Source organism: Alligator mississippiensis, chromosome 8 (assembly GCF_030867095.1).
Source record: "Alligator mississippiensis isolate rAllMis1 chromosome 8, rAllMis1, whole genome shotgun sequence".
Lineage (NCBI taxonomy): Eukaryota > Metazoa > Chordata > Crocodylia > Alligatoridae > Alligator > Alligator mississippiensis.
Genome location: NC_081831.1, coordinates 81557822 through 81581437, shown reverse-complemented (window position 1 = coordinate 81581437; position 23616 = coordinate 81557822). Strand labels below are relative to the sequence as shown.

General features: G+C 53.3%; 1 protein-coding gene across 2 annotated transcripts in view; it reads left to right on the top strand.

Moving 5' to 3' along the window:
• The window catches only part of DOCK11 (dedicator of cytokinesis 11), an 89717-nt gene that overhangs the window by 13402 nt on the left and 52699 nt on the right, over window positions 1–23616 (top strand). For both annotated transcript variants that reach the window (XM_006274363.4, XM_019492781.2), the window contains exons 2-22: window positions 4413–4529; window positions 4672–4761; window positions 5352–5434; window positions 6704–6773; window positions 8063–8158; window positions 10845–10979; window positions 11185–11362; window positions 11742–11821; window positions 12457–12540; window positions 14057–14197; window positions 15559–15768; window positions 16758–16880; window positions 17317–17399; window positions 19808–19930; window positions 20064–20140; window positions 20921–21105; window positions 21200–21265; window positions 21418–21510; window positions 21885–22008; window positions 22605–22726; window positions 23312–23398. In XM_006274363.4, the coding sequence (XP_006274425.2) occupies window positions 4413–4529; window positions 4672–4761; window positions 5352–5434; window positions 6704–6773; window positions 8063–8158; window positions 10845–10979; window positions 11185–11362; window positions 11742–11821; window positions 12457–12540; window positions 14057–14197; window positions 15559–15768; window positions 16758–16880; window positions 17317–17399; window positions 19808–19930; window positions 20064–20140; window positions 20921–21105; window positions 21200–21265; window positions 21418–21510; window positions 21885–22008; window positions 22605–22726; window positions 23312–23398 (2367 nt within the window). The remainder of the gene's footprint in view (window positions 1–4412; window positions 4530–4671; window positions 4762–5351; window positions 5435–6703; window positions 6774–8062; window positions 8159–10844; window positions 10980–11184; window positions 11363–11741; window positions 11822–12456; window positions 12541–14056; window positions 14198–15558; window positions 15769–16757; window positions 16881–17316; window positions 17400–19807; window positions 19931–20063; window positions 20141–20920; window positions 21106–21199; window positions 21266–21417; window positions 21511–21884; window positions 22009–22604; window positions 22727–23311; window positions 23399–23616) is intronic.

The following is a 23616-nucleotide window of genomic DNA, read 5'->3' as shown; positions in this document are numbered from 1 at the left end:
CCAGAGCTGGTCGCATTCACTCAGCGGGCCCCTGTCTCATTAGCGGAGGCAGCCCAGAAACCATTAGCGCAGAGCGGAGAAGCCGCTGAGTATCTGCTCCAGAGCCACTGCTCTCGGGAAGGCCCCATCCCGCCTGCCCAGCTCTGTCCTCGGGAAGGCTTTGTGCCGTGCATCAATCGCGAGCCTTGGAGGGTCACCAGGCTAAGGGAGTTCGCAGACTCCCTGGTAAACACCCCCAGGTTTCCAAGCTGGGGATCTGGTGGGCTCATCATCGCTGAGGCTGAAGTAGTGCGCTGGCCTCTGCTGAAGCTCGTTAGCGTTCTTGGAGGAAAGGAGGCAAAAGTTTCCAGAGAGCCATTTGGAGGGCCTTGCCAGGGCTGGCGGACTGAGCTTTTTCTGCCTCCCGCTGGAGCAGGGGGAAAAATGAGCCGCGGCAGGCAGCTTAGGTTCATCCCACGCAGCTGGGGCAAAATGCTTCTCTGCTGAGAGCCACTGCACGTGTAAGCACCACACGTGCTGCTCACACGTGTTGGTGAAGCGCTGCGCGTGCTGTTTGCACAGGGCTGTTGTCACAGCTCCAGAGGGCCGACAGCAGAGGGGTTGTGGTGTCCGGCTGTGCAAGCCCTACCCTGCACCCAGGCCCAAGGCTGCCCCTCATTAACCCAGCTCTCCACGGTTCCTGGTCCTCTGGGCCGCGGCTGACACCGGTGGTCTGATGGGACGCCGGCCACGTTGTCCCCTTGGGTGCTGTTGGCTATAGAAACCGGTCTGACTTAACCGCACCCACCCAGCGCCCCGCTTCGCCCTCTGACCTTATTAATTGATGGTGTTGAGCAAAGGGAAGAGCGAAAGAAAACAGGGTTTCTCGCACGTTTCTGTTTTTAAAGGCAATCGCGTATGAAGGGCCTGGTCCCGCTGTGGTAGAGGAGCTTCCTCCACTGCTGCAGAACAGTATCGGATGCATTTCTTTTATGTGACCTCTGGCCCATTCAAGGAGGCAAAACCTAGGGACCCCAAGAGCCTCAAGAAGCCCCCACACCCCTTCGCAAGGCCAAAGCAGGAGGGGTTAGCACTATGTACAAGCGCATTTATTTTTAGGGAATTGGTAACAACAAACAAAACTGATGTTTCCATGGCGCCAAACTTAATTAGGTCTGGAATAAAGACAATACACTGATTAAATACTTGTTCCCTAATGTGGCATGACCGGGCAGTGGTAATTGCCTGTAACGGCTTTGCCTTAGGGGGATTACCGGGACTTCATTTACGCTCTTCCAACCCCGCGGGGCCCGTTCTGGGTAGGCTGGTTTGGCCGAGCCCTGACGAGTGGGAAATGTGCTGAAATGCTTCAGGTGGTGCTGGGAGGTCCCTGGCAAAAGCCTCCTCTCGCAGCAGCGGTGTCAAGTGGCAGCTGAGATGCAAGCGCCTGCGGCTGTGACACTTGCCTTCGCAGAGGTCTTGACCTCGTGAAGGGCTAAGCGCCTCTTGGCTCAAATCCCTTTAGGCTTGGCAAGAGCCCAGGGAGTCTGGCAAACCCCTGGAGAGACGCAGCCTTTCCTGGGCGCGTTCCCGGGGCAGCTCCAGGCTGGGGACGGGCTCTGGCCCTGCCCTTCTCGTTGGCGTCTTGTCTCAGCTGATCTGTGGGGACCAGGAGCCTCCCGAGCTCAGGTCATTTGTGCCTGAAGTAGAAGCCACCGTGTCTCAGGCCTACACCGGAGCTGCTGCTGCAATTAGAGCAGGATTCCCTGCCAGAGGCAATGGCTGGGCTCATTGTAGCAGGTTTTTTAATTGGGGTCTTGACTTGTTGGGGTCTTCTCCTAAGAGAAGCTGCTTTGTATGTCAGGGGACCCCCAGATTGCATTCATGGATCATTCTCTTTCAATGCTGGTCCCAAACGAAGCCATTGAGATGAGTGGCATAGGCTGAAGTTTATTGCTACTTGAAAATGAGCAGGAATTTCTCTCCGGGCAGGAGGAGCCTAAGCATCCCTTTTGGGTTTTTTTGTTTTTTTGGTAAATCAGATGTTTGTAGCTCCGAAGCCAAGCAGTGTCATGTGGAGCTCATCACCCTTATGCCCTTGCTTGTACCCTGGGCGAGGCAGGGTGAAGGGCCTGTCATTCGCTTTCCCATTCGTTCGGATGCTTTGCACCGCACATGTGACCTTTGAGGTGTGTTTGGTGCAGCATGTCCTCTTCGCGCCTCTTGCAATGAGCAGCTCACAGAAACCTGGCCTGGAACCAGCACAAAAGTTGCTTTTGTGCCTTTTCTCCATGTTGTCATTAAGCCTTGTTTTCATTTTTTACAATCTTCGGTGTGGATAAAGGAGGCCCCGTGACGGCCTGGCTGGCTCTGCAGTCACCCCAGAGCAGAGCTCTTCATAGACATTTGGGCTGGAAGGGACCCTGGAGGATCATCGAGTCCGGCCCCCTGCCCTAGGGGCAGGAAGTTAGCTGGGATCATAGGATCCCAGCAAGATAAGCATCCAAATGTGTCTTGAAGATGTTCAAAGTGGGTGCTTGAACAGCCTCCGGCGGCAGTCTGTTCCAAACCTTGGGGGCTCGGACAGTGAAGAAGTTCTTCCTTATGTCCAGCCTGAATCAGTCATGACAGAGTTTGTGACCGTTCGATCTTGTCATCCTTTGGGGCGCTCTGGTGAACAGTTGTCCCCCAGGTCCTGGTGGACACCCCTGATTAACTTATAGGTGGCCACCACATCACGCCTGAGCCTGCGCTTTTCCAGGCTGAAGAGTCCCAGGGCTCTCAGCCTCTCACCATAAGGTCTGTTTTCCTGCTCTGTGATCATGCGCGTGGCTCTCCTCTGCACCCTCTCAAGCTTCTCCACATCCTTTTCGAATTGTGGAGCCCAAAACTGGACGCAGTACTCCAGCTGCGGCCTCACCAAGGCCGAGTACAAGGGGAGAATGACGTCCTGGGATTTGCTTGAGAAGCATCTATGGATGCAAGCCAGCATTTTGCTCGCTTTACTAGCTGCAGCATCGCACTGCAGGCTTGTCTTCATCTTGTGGTCAATCGTGACCCCCAAGTCCCTTTTGTCCGTAGTGCTAGCCAGCGTAGCACTGCTGAGCCTGTAAGGATGCTGCAGGTTTTTCCTCCCAAGGTGGAGAACCTTGCATTTTTCAGGGTTAAACACCATCAGGTTCTCATCTGCCCATTTCCTGAGCCTGTCGAGGTCAGCCTGGATCACCCTCCTGTCCTTGGGTGTGGATGTTTACCCCAGAGTTTGGTGTCGTCGGCAAACTTGGCCAGTCTGCTTCTGACTCCAGTGTCCACATCATCTTCCATTGTTGCTGGGAATGGCTTGACTCTAGCCATGTTTTCTGCCAGCACTGCTCAGAAAAGGCTCAGCTCTGAGATAATACTTGGGATTTCTCTTTAGTATCAACAAAAACCCTAGGGGAAAAGGAGTGGCTTTACATTGCAAAGAGTAAAGAGTATAACGCTGCTTTGTTATATGCCAGCAAAAACACTGGATGCTTATGTGACCGTGTTGGCCGGTGATTGAATAGGCAGCTGTATGATTAACACCGGGGTGGTGACAGCTCTGCCTTGGAACATGTGGAGCTGTCGATCTGAGCCAGGTCGAGGTTAACAGGGGGCTGGTTTCTGCTCTCTCCTGTGGCTCCCTGGATTTCAAACATGTTACTTTTGAGCTGCCTGAAAGCTGCCTCAGACCCAAAGATTTTACCGTGGCTCTGCACCGCCCCGAGAGACCTGATCCTTCACTTGGTGCATGGGTCTTGCACGTTCAAAGTGGTGTTGTGCTGCTCTTCCTTTCCACAATGTGCAAAGCAGCAGCTGGTTGGCTTTGGCCCAGCCAGATGGCGTGTTGCCGGTGATAACGTAGCTCTTGGCAGTTCTTGTAACACAGTGGGGCCCAGAAGGGAGGATGGAGAGTAGGGGTATCGTCCAGCCATTGCTCAGAGCTGCTTAGTCCCGTGAGCCCTGAGCTCTGTGGCCTCTCCAAAAGCACAGCAGCTAATCCAGCAGCGCAGCTCGCTTGCCACGCTAAGGGAGCAGCATTGGCACATGGAGGCTTGCTGCGAATGGGGAAGGATCCTTTGGTTTCTCCTGGAGCCCATTGCCTGAGCAGGGACATGGTTGCCTAATCCCTCGCTCTCCTACAGAACGTGTGCAGTTGGGTGGGCTCATTACACAGGAGTGTAGCATGTTTAACGAGCTATTCATTACTTGGAAATCCTCAGGCTTCCTCTGTGCAAGGGGCGTCATTTTGGGTGAAGGTCTCTGTGCAGCCAGTAACAGGTGCACTCCCAACCGGGCACTCGGGTGGAGGCAGCGAATCTGGCTGTGGAGCTGCACATAGCGAGTGCAAAGCTTGTGCCTTGGTTTCCACTCCCTGATTGCTTTGGTCCTGCTCTTCCTTTCCCCTCCAGGAGAAGACCAAGGCAGTGGAGCCCCTGGACTACGAGAATGTCGTGCTGCAGAGGAAAGCCCAGATCTACAGCGACCCCCTCCGGGACCTGCTCATGTTTCCAATGGAGGATGTGTCCGTGAGTTCATGCCCCCTGCTTCTGGCATGCAAGACCCAACTCGCTCTTCCTGCCTCCCCGCTGTGATCCCAGCCTTCCTCAACAGCGGTGGAGAGGCCCAGTCTGCCACAGCACCTTTCTTTCCCTCCCCTCTCTCCTGCAGATCTCGGTGATAAGCCGCCAGTGGAGGACAGTCCAGTCCACGGTGCCAGGGGATGCTTTAAAGAAGGCTCAGAGTCTCTTTGTCAAAGAGGTAGGGAGGGTTTGAATGGGCTTCAGCACATTGTTCTCCTCCGGCAGTGCTCTTGACGCAGCTTTGCTGTGGAATTAGTCAACCCTGACACAAAACTAGATGTCGCACCCGAACCTGCCATGGGGAAAGCAGCAGAAACACAGCAGTCCATGTCCAGCTTCTGTAAAAGGTTGTTAATATGGGCTCAAGAGACCCAAGTAGAGGCCATGTCCCCACTACAGAGGAAGGCACCCCCCCCCAGTCCATACCAGTGTGACCAAGAGGGTAAAATCCCTGCCTGCCCCCAAATTTGGCATCGGTCTGACTCTGAGCAGAAGGGCAAGACCCTCTAGCCAGGAACCTCTGGGTTTGGTCTCAGCAGAAGCATTGGCACAGCCCAGTCCCCATCCCCCAACACCCAGCACCTGCAAGGGAGGCTTAACAGCCCCCTGACACATAGCCGAAGGGAAGGGACAGCCAGCACAGCCGGTGGAAGAGCACCAGTCGTGCCGAACCATTCCTGCGCCCGGCGCTTTGTGTGGCGAGAAGCCACGCTGCTTCCCGTGGCTTGCCGTGCTGGTGAAGGAGCTGGGTCGGCCTCTGTCTTGCAGTGCATTCGGACCTACAGCTCTGACTGGCACGTGGTGAACTACGTCTATGAGGAGTACTCCGGCGACTTCCGAATGCTGCCGTGGTGAGTGTGGCTCTCTGAGTGCAGCAAGGCCAGGCAGCCCATAATGTTGCCCTTGCTAGGCTCCAGTGAAACATAGCAACCCGATCAGCAGCCAGTTCGTGCTTCCTTTTCCCTGGCCCTGCCTCAACCCTAAAGCCTGCCAACTTGCCCTGTATGAAAGGTTTGCAAGTCAGAGCCGCTGTCTGCACTGCTCAGGCTGTCCCAGGGAGGGAGGGGAGCCACGCTGCCCTCATCAGTGTGTCCTTCTTCCATCTGCCACCGAGACAGGGAGAGACTAAGCTGGTGGTGTGTGGCAGGCCAGAGCATTTCAGCATGTTCCTCTGTCTGCTTGAATCATAGAAATCATAGAAAATGAGGGTGGGAAGGGACCTCAGGAGTCGCATCTAGTCCAACTCCCTGCTCAAAGCAGGACCAGGCCCAACTAGATCATCCCAGCCAAGACTTTGCCTACCCGGGTCTTCATAACCTCCAAGGATGGTCCACCACCAATCTGGGTAACCTGTTCCAGTGCTTCACCACCCTCCTAGCAAGAGTGTTTTTCCTAATATCCAACCTAAACTTCCCTTGCTGCAACTTGAGACTTTTGCTTGAGCCGCTGCGTGGTTAATGCGCTGGGGAAAGCATTCGAGAGTCTCCGTCACATGGGGATGGTGTTTCCATTAACGACTCCCAAGGGAATTAGACACATGAGCATACCAGGTGGGGATATTCTTCCAGCCCAGAAGTGCCTCCTGCTCTTCCAACAGGTGTGTGTTTCTGACAGATGGGTCATTATGGGCTTGGTGGTGCTCCAGCCCTCCCCGTTTAGTGCACACTCTGTCTCAGGTCTCTGATGGTTAATCAGCTCCTTTCCCTGGCCTGCTCCATGGAGCTTGTGGGAAAGCCAGGCCACAGCAGGATGCCAGTTGTGCTTCTGTTGCATTAAGCTGGCAGCTGCTCTCACTATCTGATCCCTTTGGGTTTTGCAAGGAGGGCCTCCTTGTCCCTACATCACTGGTGCAAGTTGCTGGTGTCTCCACCCAAGTTAGGTGAACAATATGGAAAACATGAATTCCACTCTCTTTGTGCTTAAATTGAGCCAGATTCTCCTTGTGAATTGGGCATGTCTTCTTACAATGGGGTTGTGTGATAGACCCAGGGAGAGGACGCGTCTGTGGACGGCTGCTGCTCAAAGCCGTCACAGATCCAGCGTTCGCTAGGATGGCTCACAGATTCCAGAAGGTCTTTGTGGGCTTTGCAGCTCCTAAGAGCAACATGTTCTGTTTCCAGCAAATCCTTCAGGCAGGCAAAAACCCCGAGCCACATCTTTGAGATCGATGAAGACTTCGACAAAGATGAGGTGAGAAAGATCTGTTGCACCGTGAGGTTGTCAGGCTGGGGTTGCTGCTACAAAGCGAACGTGTAAAAGGCAAAATGCTGATTGGGAGTGGTGCTTCTGGCACCAGGACTCTGACAGCATGTTTCTTTTCATGGGCATGGGGCTGAAGCTGGGAATGCTTAGACATTTGCATGTGTGACCAGGTCATCCCTCAGACGAGAAGCATGGGAATGAGTTGGAACGTGTCTCCTCTCAGTGAAATTACGTGTTTTCCAGAAATGCTTTCCCTGGCTTTTCATCTGCTGTCGTGCAATTATGTAAAGGAGAGACCTAGCAAGTGGCTGAACAGAATCCGGGGTGCAAAGGCTTTGGTTCAATACAGACATGAAGGTTTCCACCCATACTGGTGAATTTGGGTGGCATCCTTTCTGAAGGGTCGGGGTCCGACTGCCTTGGGGCTGTGCTGCTGTTTGTGCCTGCACAAGGTGGATGTCAAATCCCAGTGCTCTGAGGGCTTCAACCCACAGCTGCATCCAAAATATTCAGAGACACTGTTCCTACATGAGGCTGAAGATCAGGAGGGATGTTTCATGTGCATTTCTAAAGCAGTATTCTCTCCTGGCTGCCAACGGATGGTCAGACTTACCCGTGACCGTGCTGGCAGTTTTGATGCCTGGTATGACACCCTTAACACTAATGGTATGGTGCCGCTCTGTTAAATGGCACCTCTTTGGGCAATGTCCAAGCAGATCATTTTGGCAGGTTTGAAATTCTTCCCCAAAACTTTTCAATGACAAGTGGACCAGAGCAGGTCCTTTCCCACAGGCAGCCGCAAGGTTGGAAGCAGGCCTCCCAACAGCAGCAACCGAATCGTCAGAGAAAAATCCCCTCCACAGCTCTAGTGACAGCGCTTAGCCCCTGGGCCTGGGCAGCCTGAGATCTGGGCATGAAACGTGCTACATACTGCTGTTGAGTCAGGCTCCAATGCCAAGTCTGCACTTGAATGTTTTACTGCTTTTCCCTGATAACGGGTAAAAGGCCTGCTGTAGATGCAGCTCCGCTGATAGGCAGGTGACCCCTACCATGTAATCATCCCTGTTCAGGAATAGCTATACTGCTCTGAAGCACGTGTCTGCTGTTAAAGCTGTGTCCCACTTTGACTATACCCATCTAGTGTAACCGTCTAGTGCAGGCAAACTCTGAAATACCTCCTGACCTCAGTGCGCTTTGTGTGTGGGGAGCAGCAGCGGGGTCAGGCTGTCACCTAACCCTAACCCTGATCCTTGGTCTCACCATCTGCTCCGTTCTAGGATTCATCGTCTTTGTGCTCTCAGAAAGGTGGAGTCATAAAGCAAGGCTGGCTGCACAAGGCAAATGTGAACAGCACAATCACGGTCACCATGAAGGTGAGATCAGTCTCGGCCGTTCTCCTAGCAGCACCAGGCCGGCGGGGTGCTGAGGCGGGCTGGCTTTGGAGAGGTGCACCTACAGTCTGTGCCTGGGCTTGGCGGTGTTGGGCTCTCGTGTTTTAGTTTGGACGTATCTTTAATGTTCTTATAAAGCCTGTCCAGTGCTGGGCTGCGTGAGCTTTGCTGCTCTGTGGGCAAGCCACACTTGGGACTAGTGCACCTTGTATCCTTTAGAGCCAGCGAAAGGCTGGGAGTAGGAGGGTGTTGAGGCAAACTTAGGAGTTATTGAGGAGTCAAACCACTGTGGAAAGCTGGTTCCCTCCTGGAGTTAGAGCATGCAACGAGCCAGCTTTAAACCTGAGTGACATGGATGTATGCTGGCAGCAGGGAGGATGTCACCACGAGGATACAGCGTGGCTGACTGGCAGTGCAGCAGTTGCGTCTCCTGACCTTCTCTCTGTAACATGCAATCCAGCCCAGTACTGCTCAGACTTCCCTGCAGACTCTCCGAGCAGCTGCATCGCTGGCTTTGCTCTGCCACTAATCTGTTGTTCCAACAAAAGCTTGCCTTGTTACTCAATAGAGGAGCCTGCTCCTGTTATGCTGCTCCGATGCGTGTCCAAAGAGCAGCTGCAGAAAGGTGCAGGAGGAGATTTCCTTTCCTGACCCTGGGATACGAGTCATTCTCAAATACACGCAGTGATTTGGAGTGTCTCGGTGATTCAGAGATTGACATTAGCATGTGCAGACAGCACTTGTTGGAGTCAGTTGGACTGCTTGTATGTCTCCCTTTAATTTGATGTCCAGGGATTACAAGTTCTGGCCTTCAAAGCACAGCTTTTAAGCCAGAAGGAGTGTTTACAACCATCGAGTCTGCCTAGTGCAGGCCAGAGCACCAACAATGCTTGACTCAAACCCATAACCTCTATAGTCCACTCAAGAATCCAGCTACCCGATGTGAGTGGCTGCTTTTGGAAACTAGTCCTGGCTTGCAAGAGACCCCCCTACTGCCTTCTTCTAGATGCACAGGAAAGCAGCTGCACTTTGAAAGTCAGACATGGCCATTGACATATCATGAGAGCTCATAGAAAATGATCTGCTGAATCATCAGTTGTGTAGCTCTCTCTCCACAGTTGCTAACCAGCTGCATCCGTGGCCGGATCCAGTCAGATGGTCTTTCTGCTCTTTCCGAAGTCAGCACAAGCTTTTGACAGTTCCTCCTGACAGCAGAGTCCACAAAGGAAAGAGCCCTATCAATAATGCAGCACGCTTACGTGCATAGCTCACCTCCACGCTGTCCATGGAAAGGAGGGTGAAGGCTCCCAGTGCTTTAAATGAAATCAAATGTCTTCAGACTTATTCCAGGGCAGCATCTTCCTTGTCCGTTGCTGAAATGGCAGGCTGCTCCCAGATTTGCTGGGCCGGTCTCTGTGCTTAGCAAGGTACACACCCAGTGCTGGAGTATAGAAGGCCCTTATCCAGCACAGTGCTTCAGCCATTCTTAGCTTTGGGCATGTGTAAGTCTGCACGTACATACTTGGTTCCCAGAATCATGCTTATTCTAGCTTGGGAATGTAAGCTCCTCAGCAAAAGTCCTTGCTGAGCACTGGCTATGCAGTATGCTGTAAATGGGTGATGTAATACAGCCTCCCTGCTCTGTGCAGAAAGCAAGTGGCCTGATTGATGGATACGCTACTGATGGAGGCATGGGATTGCTAGAAGCATCCACCTGGGAGGAACAAATGATGCATTAATCCATATTCCTTTCAGATACTCACTGCAGTGAGAATGTTTCCCTGTTTATCCAATGGATGTGTGCAAGGCATGTCTTTCTCCTGGGCTCCCTCTGCCCGTGCTTCTTCCATGCATCTCTTAATTGAAATCTCCTGTATATGCAATGCACTCTGGAGTGCCACATCCCTGCTAGGCTAGCAGCTGCCTTTTGCATGGCTGAAATGGCAGAACGTTTCCAGGCGAGATGGTCCAGCGCCTCGGGTTAAGCTCTCAGGGAAGATGATCTTACAATTGGCACACAGGACAGGAACACACATCTCTTCTTCTGCCTCTGCACCAACCAGCATATGGCTGTCAGGTCAGAAACACCCTCAGCTGGTCTTAATTTGGTACGTAGGGTACAATGGGAGCAAAAAGTTACAGATCCAGCTAGCAAGCTAACCATCTGGCACTGCTGTCCAATAGCAGCCCCAAATTTCACCTGTCCCAGAGGACGGGATACTGCAAGGTGTCCCCTCAAACCACTGCCAGGAGGAGAATTTCCTTAGCTGTGAAACCCAGCCCTGCTCAGGCACTGAATATCAAGTGTGAGTCTTTCCTTACAACACAAATGGTGGTGCTGGAGGAAGGTATGAAAGGCCGTAGTTGCAGGGTTTATATTTTGGCATGAGTTGGGGGCATGTGGGCATACCATGTTTGCTTTCTTCCCTTCCTTTTCAGTCAAGAGACTGGTAGATTTACTGCAGCAAATACTGAAATCAGAATGAATAAATAAAAATACACCCCATAAAAACAAGCCGTAGCTGGGTCATACGTTGTGGTGCTCCGAGACCATCTCTTTTCCCTATTAGCGATGGAGAAGCCAAGCTCTGTGTAGGTGACTCTCACTGAGTGGTGACCTGCGCTAGAGAGCCAGTACACCTCTGAGAACAATGCCTTCCTCTTGCAGGTATTCAAGAGAAGGTATTTTAACCTTGCGCAACTCCCGGACGGCTCCTACATCCTCAATTCCTATAAAGACGAGAAAACCTCCAAGGAATCCAAAGGCTGCATCTTTCTGGATGCTTGCATCGACGTGGTTCAGGTGGGTGTGTAAGGGGCCTGCCCTGCCTGCTTTCCTCCTTGCAGGCACGGCTCTCAAGTCTCGTTCTCAAGTTCTGCCTCTCTGAGCGGCGTAGCCGGACTGGCAGGCGACACAGCCCCCATTGCTGTTTGGTGTTGGGTGCTGTATCAGAGAGAAGCATCTATTATAAAGGGGTTATAAAGCTGCTGCTTGTTTGGTTGCTCAGTGCCCCAAGATGCGGCGTTACGCCTTTGAACTCAAGATGCTGGACAAGTACAGCCACTACCTGGCGGCCGAGACAGAGCTGGAGATGGAGGAATGGCTGGCCACGCTGAGAAAGATCATTCAGATCAACACGGAGAGCTTGGTGCAGGAGAAGAAAGACACAGGGGAGGCGGCCCCAGGTCAGCATTTCGCATCACCCCTTCTCAGCTCTCCGCCGGTCCTGCCCTAACAGCTCCGTCAGCCTTGGGGCAGAGAAATGCAGCCATTCAGCAGCGTGGGGTGCAGGGCTGTGGAGTCTGACCGGGACTTTTCTGTCGGGGGAAAGCCCACGGCAGGTGTCAGGAGCCCCAGTCACTTGGACTTGTGCAAAATGCCTGCATTGGGAAGGCCTGCTGGGTTTTGAGGGGTAAGCACTGGTGGCTGCATTTGGAAACACATGACCTTTGGAGCCTGGAAATGCCTGGCTATTGTAAGAGAATATCCCAGAGGAGAGGGGGGACGGGGCCATGCCTGTGCCTGGCAACTAGTTCTTAACAATTGCCTTTTGCGCCTGGTCAGATGATGAATCCAGCAGCCAGGGGAAGTCAGAAAACATCCTGGAGAGCCTGGAGCGGAGCATGCACCCCGAGCTGATGAAGGTATTGTGCTGCAGGAAGCACTTCCTCTGCTCCCTGCTCTGGCCAGGGGCTTTCCATGGGAAGCCGTTCAATGCCAGAGGTTAAGCAGAGCATCCCAGCCTGGGCTCTGGGCAGCCACAGGATGCTGCTGGGACCTGCTCCTTCTCTGCGTGCTTCCCTCCGGGACCCCTCGAGGATGGGGCTGGGGCTGGAGCTACCCCAGGGTCCTTCTGCTTCTCTGCTCCCAAGTCAGGCACCCTGCCAGGGTGGGCTGCAGCCCAGCCCAGAGCAGAGCCAGCTGACGAGGGGGGCAAGAGAAAGAGGGCTTGGGCAGCAGGAATTGAAGCAGGTTGAGGGTGGAAGAGGTAGCATTGGTGGGGATGGGAGAGGAGAGTAGGGGGTGGCCCCGTGGTGGTGAATCATCCTGGGTATAGTTAAAGAAAGTCTCCGGTAGCTTTTCTGGCAGCCTAGCCTCATCCATTAGCAAATGAACAAGGCCCCAGTGGCTCCTGGCCATGTTCATTAATGCTGTCCAGTCTCCTATGATCTCAGCCACCTGGCAGGGTTGGAAACGTGCTCGCCTGTCCTGTCCCCCTATAAATGCAGGCTCTTTCCAGGCCCAGCTCCCCTCAGTCACGCACATGCTTTCCTTTCAGTATGGCAGAGAGACCGACCAGCTGAACAAGCTCAGCCGGAACGACGGAAGGCAAAACCTCTTTTCCTTTGACGCGGAAGTCCAGGTGAGTGTTTCCTCTGTCCTCAGGCGAAGGTTTCATTCACGGTGAAAGGGTCCTGTGGTCGCTTTCTCCTTCCCTCTCCTTCGTGCGGCTGTGGAGCTCAGGCTGGCCCCCTTCCCAGCATCCAGACTTCAGCCAAAGTTAAAATGGCAGAAGAGTCAATCTCTTCTCCCACTGAGGCCAAGAGAAGCAGGGAGGAGGCGTCTCTGCTAAATCTCTGCAGGATGGGCCCTGTTTCTAGTGACAGCATCCTCTCACCCCTGTCCTTCCCAGCGTGCCTTCCCCGCGTCAGCATGTGTTTTTAGCTGAGCTGTGTAGACAGCTGGCCCTTGGGTAACTTGGCTGCTTGTATGGGCTTGAGCTGGCACAATTACAACTGGTGGCCTGTGAAAAGCAGCAAGGGGTCAGTCTGAATTCACCAGGAGGCTGCTGTAGCAAGCTCTGTAGCACTGGGCTGCAAAGGGCTGGCTGTATGCAGTGCCCTGCACCCTCACGGGGGTCTCCAGGAAACAATGGAGGGGTTTGGAAGGAGGTGGGCATGTGGCCATCTCCAGCAGCTCAGAAACGGGGCAGGCTGGCCGGGCTGCTCCCACATCTCGAGCACTCTGGCTTGAGGAAGGCATGGAATTGTAATGCTGTTGTAGGAAAGTATTCCAGCTATTTCCTAGCATCTGATTCTCCTGCTAGCACTGGATGCTACGAGAGCCTTGGGAGCATGACTGTTTCGACTGAGCAGGGGAATGTGATTAGTCCCCCATGAGCTCTCTAACCCAGCCGTGTCTCTCAGTCCTTCCCTGGGGCCTGCTGTGAGCCACGAGGGTTGTTTTTCCAAAGGAGCCCTTGGCAGGTCTCCCTGGTGCTCCAATGAGCGAGAAAACATCCTCAAATAGATGGCGCAGAGCATGGAAGATCCCTCCGACTGCATTGCCCGAGGGACAGGGCTGCACTTGAACTCCCCGCGCCTTTCCTGTATACACAAAGGAGCCTGTTGATCACCGCATCCTCGCCTCCAGCTCATTTGTGTGCTCTTTCTCTATGCACGCGCCAGTCCAGCATCCAAGGACTGACGCTGCTGCAGCCACGGGGTGGCCAGGGCAGGAGGGTGTCTGTCAACTACAGCTAGAATCGAGGGGTTGGGAACAGTGAGGCATGTTTCCCAGGGTGGAGCTTAGTAGCAGCCATCTCCCTCCGTTTCAATGGCAGAGGGCTGCTTCTTAAACCAGCGACATCTCTCCAAACACGAGGACCTTGCAGGGTATGACCGCCACATCGGCGCCGCGCTCTGCTCCCAGCGACATTTGGGTGGGGTGGGAGAGAGCGGAGCTGAGCTGCATGGGGATGGGTTCCTCTGTGCTCTGCTCACCGGACTGCCAGGAAATCGGCACCTGCGAGGAATCCCTGCCCTGAATGCACCGGCACGTTGTGCACTGAGATCATGCATTTGCCTGGTAAGCTGCAATGCAGTCCCTTCTCTGTCTCTTCACGCCAACTAACCAGCCCCCGTGTGCTTATCTCCTAGAGGCTAGACTTCTCGGGGATCGAGCCAGACGTGAAGCCGTTTGAGGAGAAATGCAGCCGGCGCTTCCTGGTGAACTGCCAGGATCTCTCCTTCAACCTCCTTGCGCACATCAGCGACCGATCCGAGGGCGCACCCACCAATGTACGCAGGTCCCTGGGGAGGCCGGCTCCTCTCGCTGCCGAGGGGCTTGGGCTAGGGCACTGCAGTGTGCGACTGGTAGGCTTTGCAGAGTCAAGGCCAGTCACCCGGCCTTTGGCACTTCCCAGATGTAGATACTTACCTCTGCACTGGCCACCTCCCATTGGCAGCTCATGGTTATTCACTAGGACCAGCTAGTCCATCCAGGACCTTCTCCTTGGTTGTTTCCAGCTGATGAGGGCCCATCTGAGAGCAGAAATTCTCCTTAGTAGTCCCAGGTGAAGCCCAGAGTTAGCTCAGATTTTAGCTACCGGCCCATTTAGTGCTGATAAATGAGGTCCCAGGTGTGCTGAAGTTTGAAACACATTGTGGCCTTGTCTTCACACCTCCAAATTTGCATGTACACAGTCGCTTGTCACCTAGAGCCTTTTTGAACTAGAAGCCTGTGGAATGGCTTGTCCTGTAACATCGAGGTCTGTAGCAGCCTTGGGGTGGAAACAGATGTTGCTTTTCTTTGCCTTTGCGTGGCTCAAAGCAAAAGCAAATAAACATCTGTATCCTCTGCTGTGCTACCGTGCGCCCTGGAGGTTGCCCAGGTGCAGGGAGCACATTGCCCGTTGTCCTGAAAGACTACAAGACGGGACAACAGGTGATGTGCGTTTCATCGGCTGTGCAGGGACACATCCCGGCTGGGAAATGTGGCGTTGCTGATCCACTTCCTTGGATGACATCTATTTCTAGCTGTAATTCCCAGCCATGCTTACCCTGTGTTTGAACCTCCTGTTAGCAGGGTGGGTGTTTATACTGGAAGCCTCTCTGGGTGACCTGACCTAGCCTGATGGAGCCATGAAATCTTTTCAAGTCTCTTATGGTTAAAACGAGTTGGCATTGACTTATGTAGGGCTGTCAGCCCTACATATTTAGTATGTGAGAAATATGCCCTTTTAATTTACATTTACATTCCTCCTTTTTGTGCATGATACGCAGCTTGCACTGGCTCATCAGTGCCGTTGTCTCTCCCTGATGTTCATATTTCCTCATTCATAGCAAAAATATCTTGCTAATGTTTTACAGCTGCTCTGAAGTTTTAGGATCGTTTTGCATGTCTTGGCTAGATTAGAAATGATAGATCTTACAGACTGTGGGTCCAGAGTGCTTTCTGAGATGGTTAAAAGCAGATGAACTAGGGGTTATTGATGTTTTTTCAAGGAAAAATTCAGCCCCTTGTAGGGAGGCAAAAGCAGGGTGTAAGTGGAGCAGAGTCCTTGAATCCTAAAAGAAATGCAGAGGCTGCCCTAGAGTGCCAGGTGGCTGCATTATACATTGTAGAAAGCACTGACCCCCATGTGCATTCAAACTCCCAGGTGGAGCCTTTCTTCATCAGCCTGGCGCTGTTTGACCTGAAAAACAACTGCAAGATCTCGGCTGACTTCCACGTGGACTTGAACCCTCCATGCGTGCGTGAGATGCTGCTGGAGAGCCTGACCTCAGCAGGGGGGGATGCCCAGGGGGCTTTGTCCAGCGAAGGCTTGATTCACGGGATTCCTGAGTCTCACCTGCGCTACATAAAACAGGTACGGACCTGACCAGGGTGCTTTTTCATGTGCATAAATAGATGCACTTGTGCTGCTGTGGCTGTTCGGGGAGTTTACGGCCATTCTTATTTACTCTGTGCCTTGTGGGAGCACCTGAGAGCCTGCAAGCTGCCGAGGACCGGGACCCCCTTGGGTTAGGTGCTTGGTGCTGTACAAACGCAGAACATAATGCCTCTGTCTCAGTGAGCACTCCCCTGTGATGTTTATCCAAGGGCTTGCAGAAATAAATGACTCCAGCCACAATGGCAAGCACATGATATATTGTAAATATAAGGTAAAACCATGCATTCATTGCCATTACTAGATTCAGCAGAGAGGAACATTAGATTCACGCATGCACATTCACACATCTCACCCACCCCAGTTCTCTGGCCTGCATTGATCCACAGCTTGTAGTTGTCTGAAATGAGAACAGGTAAACTGTGTGGAAGAAACAGGAGCTGATATTTCTCCTGGAGGCTTTTTTCCCCCCTTGAATAAGCATTTGAGACACCGGTCACCAGCTCTGTTTGGCCATGGTCCAGCTGGCGCTTGCAAAGAGGCTGGTGGCAGTACCCAGGATCCTTTTAGTTCATTGCCAAACACAGTCTGGCTTTGTGGGCTTTGCTGTGAGTGAGATGGAGTGTGCAATACCAAGCTCCTCCCTGCCTGGCTCCAGGTTGGGTTGTGAGCCCAAGTATTGCCACATTTTCCCCCACTGTGTTTGGAAAACTCCTCTCTTAGAGCTGAACCCTGAGAATCACTGAGCTGTGGCAATGTCCTCATAGCTCTCCTCAGGGTTAGGCCTTCATTGCACCCATCCCCAGAAGAACGGGCTGCCTGCAGCACAGATGGATGGAGGCGTGCCCCAGCGCTGCCTGGCAGGGGAGCCAACAGGCTCGTCTCTATAGCACAACAGACCAGGCTGTTGCTCCCATGATTGCACTGCTGGGGTTAGGCCTGGTTCCTGACTGTCTGTTTCCTTGCAGGGGGTTTTCTCCGTGACGGATCCACACGTGGAAATCTTCCTGGTGGCCCGGGTAGAAAAGGTCCTGCAAGGCAGCATCACACACTGCACCGACCCGTACATCAAGACCTCTGACACCGCAAAGGTACTCGAAGGGGACATGGCCAGGAGTGGCCCCGGCAGGGCCCCAGCAGCTGCTGGCTGATGCAGCAGCGTCATTGCTAGTGGGTCCAGTTTTCCCTATGGTTGTTGTCCTGTGGGCAAGTGTTGGGCTTTTCTGGTGCTGTTAAAATGGTACCTGCCCTCGGGGTTTCAGGTGCTGTCTGGGCTCACGGAAGGACCCGTGTTTGTTCTCCTAGGAGCTGGGCATGGGGCTGTGGACCAAGGTGAATGCTTTAGTGGAAAGGCCCCTCCTGGACATGCTATTGTCATGCAGGGGGTGATGCTTCCCCAGGGGAAAAGGGGATGGGCAATGAATGCTGGGGAACTAGGGAGATGTGCTGGCTGCGATCGCTGACCTTGCTGCTGTGCCTGCGCTGTGCATGACTGGGCCCAGTGACACTCTCTTTCTTGCCTTCCAGACAGCCCAGAAGGTCCACAAGGTTGCGAAGCAGGTGTGTAGCCGGCTGGGCCAGTACCGTATGCCCTTTGCTTGGGCCGCCAGGTCAGTCTGTTCAACATCCCCTGGCATTGCTGTTATCTGTCATTGGCATGGATCTAGGATTTGGAAAAGGGGGGCACAGATGGTGAGGGGCATCATCCCATACAAAATGGCACCTATTTTTCTCCAGTTAAAAATAAACTAGAAGCTTTACCATTACGCCAAGGGCCTAGGGCTGTATGATTCAATTTAAGAAGCAAAAGCAAATAAAACTTAGTTGGAATGAGTTAGCAAAACAATCTGTGAAAGGGCTGTGAAATAGGAGCTTCCTTACCAGGAGCGGCCAGCAGCATGGCAGACCCAAAGCTAGCTTGAACATCAAAAGCATTCAAAAGAAGAGAATGTGGTTAACACCTCTGGAGTGAAGAGCTTAGCAGGACTCAGGTAGATGAAAGTGAGCCGTGAAGTGACTCCCTCAGCCTGGCCTGACTAGAAACCAGGCAGCACCAGGCAGCTGGTTTTAAACTTTGGATGGAGCAGGAAACAAAAGTGGGGGGTGCAAGTGCAGCAGTGCACCCCCTGTATCTGCCCCTGGTTTTTGGAGAGAATAATTAATGGGTAGAGGCAAGAAGGGCCAGTTGTGATGCTCAGAGTCACTTTCCCCAGACAGCATCGGGCTGCTCTGAAATGCAGTGGCCAGAGCTGGGGTGGGCTGAGGGAACTGAGCTGATTTAGTGTGGAGAAGAGAAGACGGAGGGGGATTTGATAGCAGCTTTCACCTCCCTGCAGGGGGGCTGCAAAGAAGATGGAGCTGGGCTGTTCTCAGTGGGGGCAGGTGGCAGGACAAGGAGCAATGGGCTCAAGCTGCAGCAAGGGAAGTTGAGGTTGGATAATAGGAAAAACTTTCTCACTAGGCGGGTGGTGAAGCACTGGAACAGGTTACCCAGAGAGGTGGTGGCATCTCCATCTTTGGAGGTTTGGAGACCTGGGTAGACAAAGCCTTGTCTGGGATGATGTAGCTGGGTCTGGTCCTGCTTGGAGCAGGGGGTTGGACTAGATGCAACCTCCTGAGGTCCCTTCCAGCCCTCATTTTCTGTGATTCTATGAAATACTAATGGGGAGGTTTCCAGGCACCCTGCTGCTGACAGCTAACTCTGGGGGCGTGGGTGATCCTTCCCTGGGTCACCTCTCCCAGTGTAGCCAGGTCTGCCTCTGAAGCGGCCCATCCTGGGATCTATCTGCCTGGTCTGTCTGTCTGGTCCAGGCTGGGTATCCTGAGGTTTGCCTGTGTGAAGGAAGGATTTTGAGGCCAGCCTTGCCCCCGCTGTTCTGTGGGTTGTCCTTGGGCTCTGCTCGTGTGAGAAGGGGCTGGCAGCATCAGACTTGGAGCTCCTGGTTCAGACTCCTGAGCAGTGCATCCCAAGGCTTCCCCTCCAGCTGTGTCCACATAATTGCTATTCTCCAGGGTGGCTGGAGACTGATCTAATTCCTCTCGTGTGCTGTGGCTGTGGGGATTGGCAGTGCTCAGCTCTCAAGTGCCGGTGCTCCATGTGCTGGGTGAATGTCACTCTCAGCCTGCTCCCTGGTCTCTCGAAGCCAGGGGAAAGGTGGCTATGACCCATGCAGGCTTGGGGTCCCTGGCACTGCCAGAGGCATGGGTTTGGAGTGGCCTGAGTAGCCTCACAGCCCCTGATGCAGCGCTGAGCATCCTTGGAGCTGCTTCGGTTCAGAGGTGGCTGGCTGGCTTCTCACTGCTGGAGCCCAGAGGGGAGTGGGGATGGATAAGACAGCAGTACATTTGTACGCTGCTCTCCCAGGGACCTATTGGTGCCCTGGACCTCATCAGCCACAGACACTGAAGCAACCTTGGCAGAAGCTGCCCTACAGCTCTGGGTGCAGCTCGGAGCTGTACTGAGCTCCCCAAAGCTGCAGAAGAGATCCCTCCTGCCTGCACCCGCCACCCCCTTCTTTCAGACCCCCAGCCAGACACTGCCATGGGGAGAGGATCAGCAGGGGGCGCTTGTGAACTTTGCAGAACAGTCTGCTGTCTTTCCAGCCTGAGACAGCAAGAGCCCTGGGAAAGCAGGGACTGTAAACAGTTTACCAGTGCCCAGACTGGCAGCCTGCAGAGCAGAGAGCATCCTCGCTGACCTGGGCACCGGTCCCCACTGGGCAGCTTCCGCAGAGGCTGCTATTTGCTGGTCCTGAATGAGAGGAGCAGAGCGAGAAGCACATGATCACGCATGTTCCCAGCTCTGCCAGCTGCAAGGCAGCAAGCCAAGCTTTGCTATCTTTGCTGTCCCTGTGCAGCGCCAGGCATGACGATTCATTTATGTGTGTGCCTGGGTACCAGGAGAAATTATAGACCAATGAACTTCCCACCTGCTCAACTGCATTTCCTGCCTGACATAGCAAATGAATGTCCATGTGTTTGCTATCACATGTGTGACGGGCCACCTGTTTTTTCCCAGATCGGTTTTCAAGGACTCCCAGGGCACCCTGGATCTCGAAGGGAAATTCTCCCCTCTGTACAAACAAGACAGTGGCAAGCTCTCTAATGAGGATATGCTGAAGCTATTAGCAGAGTATAAGAAGTAAGTTCAAGGAACCGGCATGGAGGCTGAATAGGCAAATGTACATGTGAGATGTTTCTCTTTAAAGCCCCTGGAGGGTGCCCAAATACCAGGCAGTTCACTTTCCAATCTCTTTTCTTTCTTTCCAACACAGGCCAGAGAAGACAAAACTGCAAGTTATCCCAGGCCAGTTAAATATCACAGTTGAATGTGCCGCCCTGGACTCCTCAAGTAAGAAACTTGGACCTGAGAATAACCAGTAACGGTGCCACCCTTGCACGCTAACATATTAATGGCATGCTTTGCTGTATTACTAGCCAACAGGAGTATCTGAGCTTGACTGTAAGAAATAGGGAGCAAGCAGCTTAGCCCAGCTGACCTTTCTAAATCTTTCTAACGGGTGCAGCAGAAAGCTTGAGCTCAATTCAAAGAGCGATTGTAAGGACCTGGCACATGAGGTCTTTGTGCTTGTGAGAATCTAAAGATGAACATCTTGTTATTCAATCTGCTGTTGGCAATTCAACTATCATTTTACTTTATTCTCCCAATATATTCTGTGGGGATCTGTCTAGCAGCACTCTTACCTGCACCAGTGTGGGGAGTCATTGCACGTACATGGGGAGGAGTACAACCTGGTGCTCTACAGTTTTGTTTTCCAGCTTTAGGAAATCTGTATCTCTGGATATTGTGATTATATAAATAGAATTTCTCCCATGCAAATAATAATAATACTATTCAGAGAATTATCCTCGTCATCACCCCCTTATGTAGGATTTCCCCCCCCCCCCGTAGATCTCGGAGCGCTTTATGAGGGAGGTCAGGGGCATTAGTCCTGTCTTGCTGGTGGCTAGGAGAGGAGAAGGGAGTGGGCCACATCATCTCCTCTGCCTTACACACGCAGCCCTCTGGCCTCCATGACTGTACAGACAGACTTCCAGCACTGAGCTGCTGCCCGTGGTGTTTCCCGTTCTGTCTGACACCTGCTTATCGGAGCTTGTCGTTCCTCCCCAGATTGTGTCACTTCGTCTTATATCCCCATCAAGCCTTTTGGGAAGGGCTGTGAGAGCATCGCTGTTGAGGTGGAAGAGTTTGTCCCAGAAGTGGCCAAATACTGTTACCCCTTCACGATCTATAAGAACCACCTTTATGTGTACCCCCTGCACCTAAAGTATGACAACCAGAAGACGTTTGCAAAGGTGAGTCACACAGACCTTTGCAACACAGCCTCTCCTCCGCTGATACGGTGCTCTCACCTCTCTCACTGACTGTGCCGCTCTTTCCACCCCCCAGGCGAGGAATATCGCCATCTGCATCGAGTTCAGGGATTCAGATGAAGCTGATGCCAGAGCCCTCAAGGTGGGTTTGTAATCCAGCGACTGGGAATGGGGTGGTGTTCCTGCCTGACAGTCTCTCAGCAGGAGAGAGCAGGGTCTAGGACACATTGCCTCTCCCCCTGTGTTTCATGCACGGGGCTGGCAGCTTGAGGGTCCATCTCCCTTTCCTTCCAGTGCATTTATGGCAAGCCAGGAGGACAGCTCTTGACAGCCAGTGCCTATGCCATCGTGTTGCATCATAACCAAAGTCCGGAGTTCTACGATGAGGTAAAAACCAAATTGCAAAACAGCTGTCAGGGATTTAAGGCAGCTGAGCACACCTCTCCTCCCCTAGTTGGATGTGAATGGGGGTGTTAACTAGCAGCAGTCCTTGCACGCAGTGAAACCAGGGACTGTTTTTAATGTCAGCTTGTGTTCTGCTGTGGGACGTGCATAGTAGATAGCTTTATCCCTGACAGGCTGTTATCACAGGGTATAAATAACACGCAGGCAGGATGAACGTGTTGCACAGTACGGAGCTAAGATGTGTACAAATAGGCTTGTGCCGTTGCTCCGGTTCTGGGTGATAGCAAGGTTTGGTAAATAAAATGGCTGAAAATGGGAACTCGGCCATTAAACCGTCTGCCCTGGTCTTGCTGTAGATAAAAATTGAGCTCCCGATTCACCTCCATCAGAAGCACCATTTGCTTTTCACCTTCTATCACGTCAGCTGTGAAATTAACACCAAGGCCACCACGAAGAAGCAGGACACCGTGGAAACTCCAGGTACGCGGGAGGCCTCAAGTCCAGCCACTGGCCCCGAGGGCATGGCGATGGGTGAATGTTCAAGCTGTGAATTAATAGCAAGTGAGCTCTAGGGAAGCAGGCCCAGCTCTGTTTTAATGGTCTTACCCAAGGAATGGAGTGGGGATAAGGACACAGCCCACTTGGCATGACCTAGAACCCAGTTGTTGAGCATGCAAACCTTTTTGCAGACCCTTCTGCTTGCTCATGAGGCGCCCCTCTACTCATATGAGTGAAGTCCCACATGGGCCAGGGCAGGATTGGGGCCTCAGGGTCAGATCCCCGCCATGCAGAACCCCTCCAAGTGCTGGTGTGCACACAAGTCTTGTTGAAGTAGGCAGAGGGAGCTCTTATTGGAGGATATTCATCCTTGTCCCCCATGTTCACCAAGGCTCATGCATCCCCTGCAAGCCCCTGTGGTCCTGATTGATTTTCATGCAGTCTTCCGTGTCATTGGTGTGGCTGCCTGCAGAAATGCTCAGCTCGGGGGTTCCTCAAAACCCCAGCGTCCAGGCCAGCAGGTGTGTGCCAAGCACGTGCTGTAGTGTGAGATGCTAACCCCCTGGTTGTCTCCGCAGTGGGGTTTGCCTGGCTCCCATTGCTGAAGGACGGACGTGTCGTCACCCTGGAGCAGCATTTACCTGTCTCGTCCAACCTCCCTCCCAGCTACCTGAACCTGGGAGACACGGAGGCACGGAGGGTAAGAGGACCCTGAACCACTGGCTGGAAGTAAAGGAGGAAGCTCGTGTGTTACTTCTCTGAGTCCTGCCTTTGCCTCTGTCCCCACCAGACCTTCTTCCCTCCAGGAAAGCTGCCCCTTGCTGGCAGCATCCCTTTGCACGGCACCAGCCCCCTTTGTGTGCTAGAGCCCCCCGAGTTTTACAACAAGGGAGAGGACAAGCCAGGAGTCCCTGGGGACTGCACCCACTCAGTCTGTCTGTCTGCCAGGCCCTTTATTCCATGCCCCTCTCGTCAGTACTTGATGTCAAAGTGTGTCTTTAGCAGCAGGCAGTGGCCTGTTGTGGATGCTACAGGGGTCTGGTGAGGGAGCACGGGCCCTAAGCTAAAATCCCAGCATGGGGAGAGTGCACGAATCCGTGTTCCCAGAGACACAGCAGCGCAGGGAGGAGGAGGAGGATTCCTTCTGCCCCACACGGTACTCCTTCAGCTGGGCCATCGTACTCCATCCCCTCGGATATCTCTTGGCCTTGGAGATTCAGCATATGTTGGTGGGAAGCCCCCCTGCTCCCCTGCCACCAAGTCACAGGATGTTTTCTGTTGGCAGCATCCGGCCGTCGATGCAAGATGGGTGGATGGGGCCAAGCCACTGTTCAGGATCAAAATCCACCTGGAGTCAACCATTTACACCCAGGTCAGCACATGTCTCACTCGTGGCCAGGACAGGAAGAACTTGCTGCAGCCAGGAGGGGGACTGATTTGCAGTCACCTGTGTCTGCAGGGCCTGGGGAGGGGACTCGTGCCTGGCAGGGAACCGTGCGTGTCTGTGTAGAAACAACTTGGGGCTCTTTGCTGGGGTCTTACAGGCATCAGCCCAGCGAGCTGAGGAGCCCTGGGCTGGCTGCGCTACAG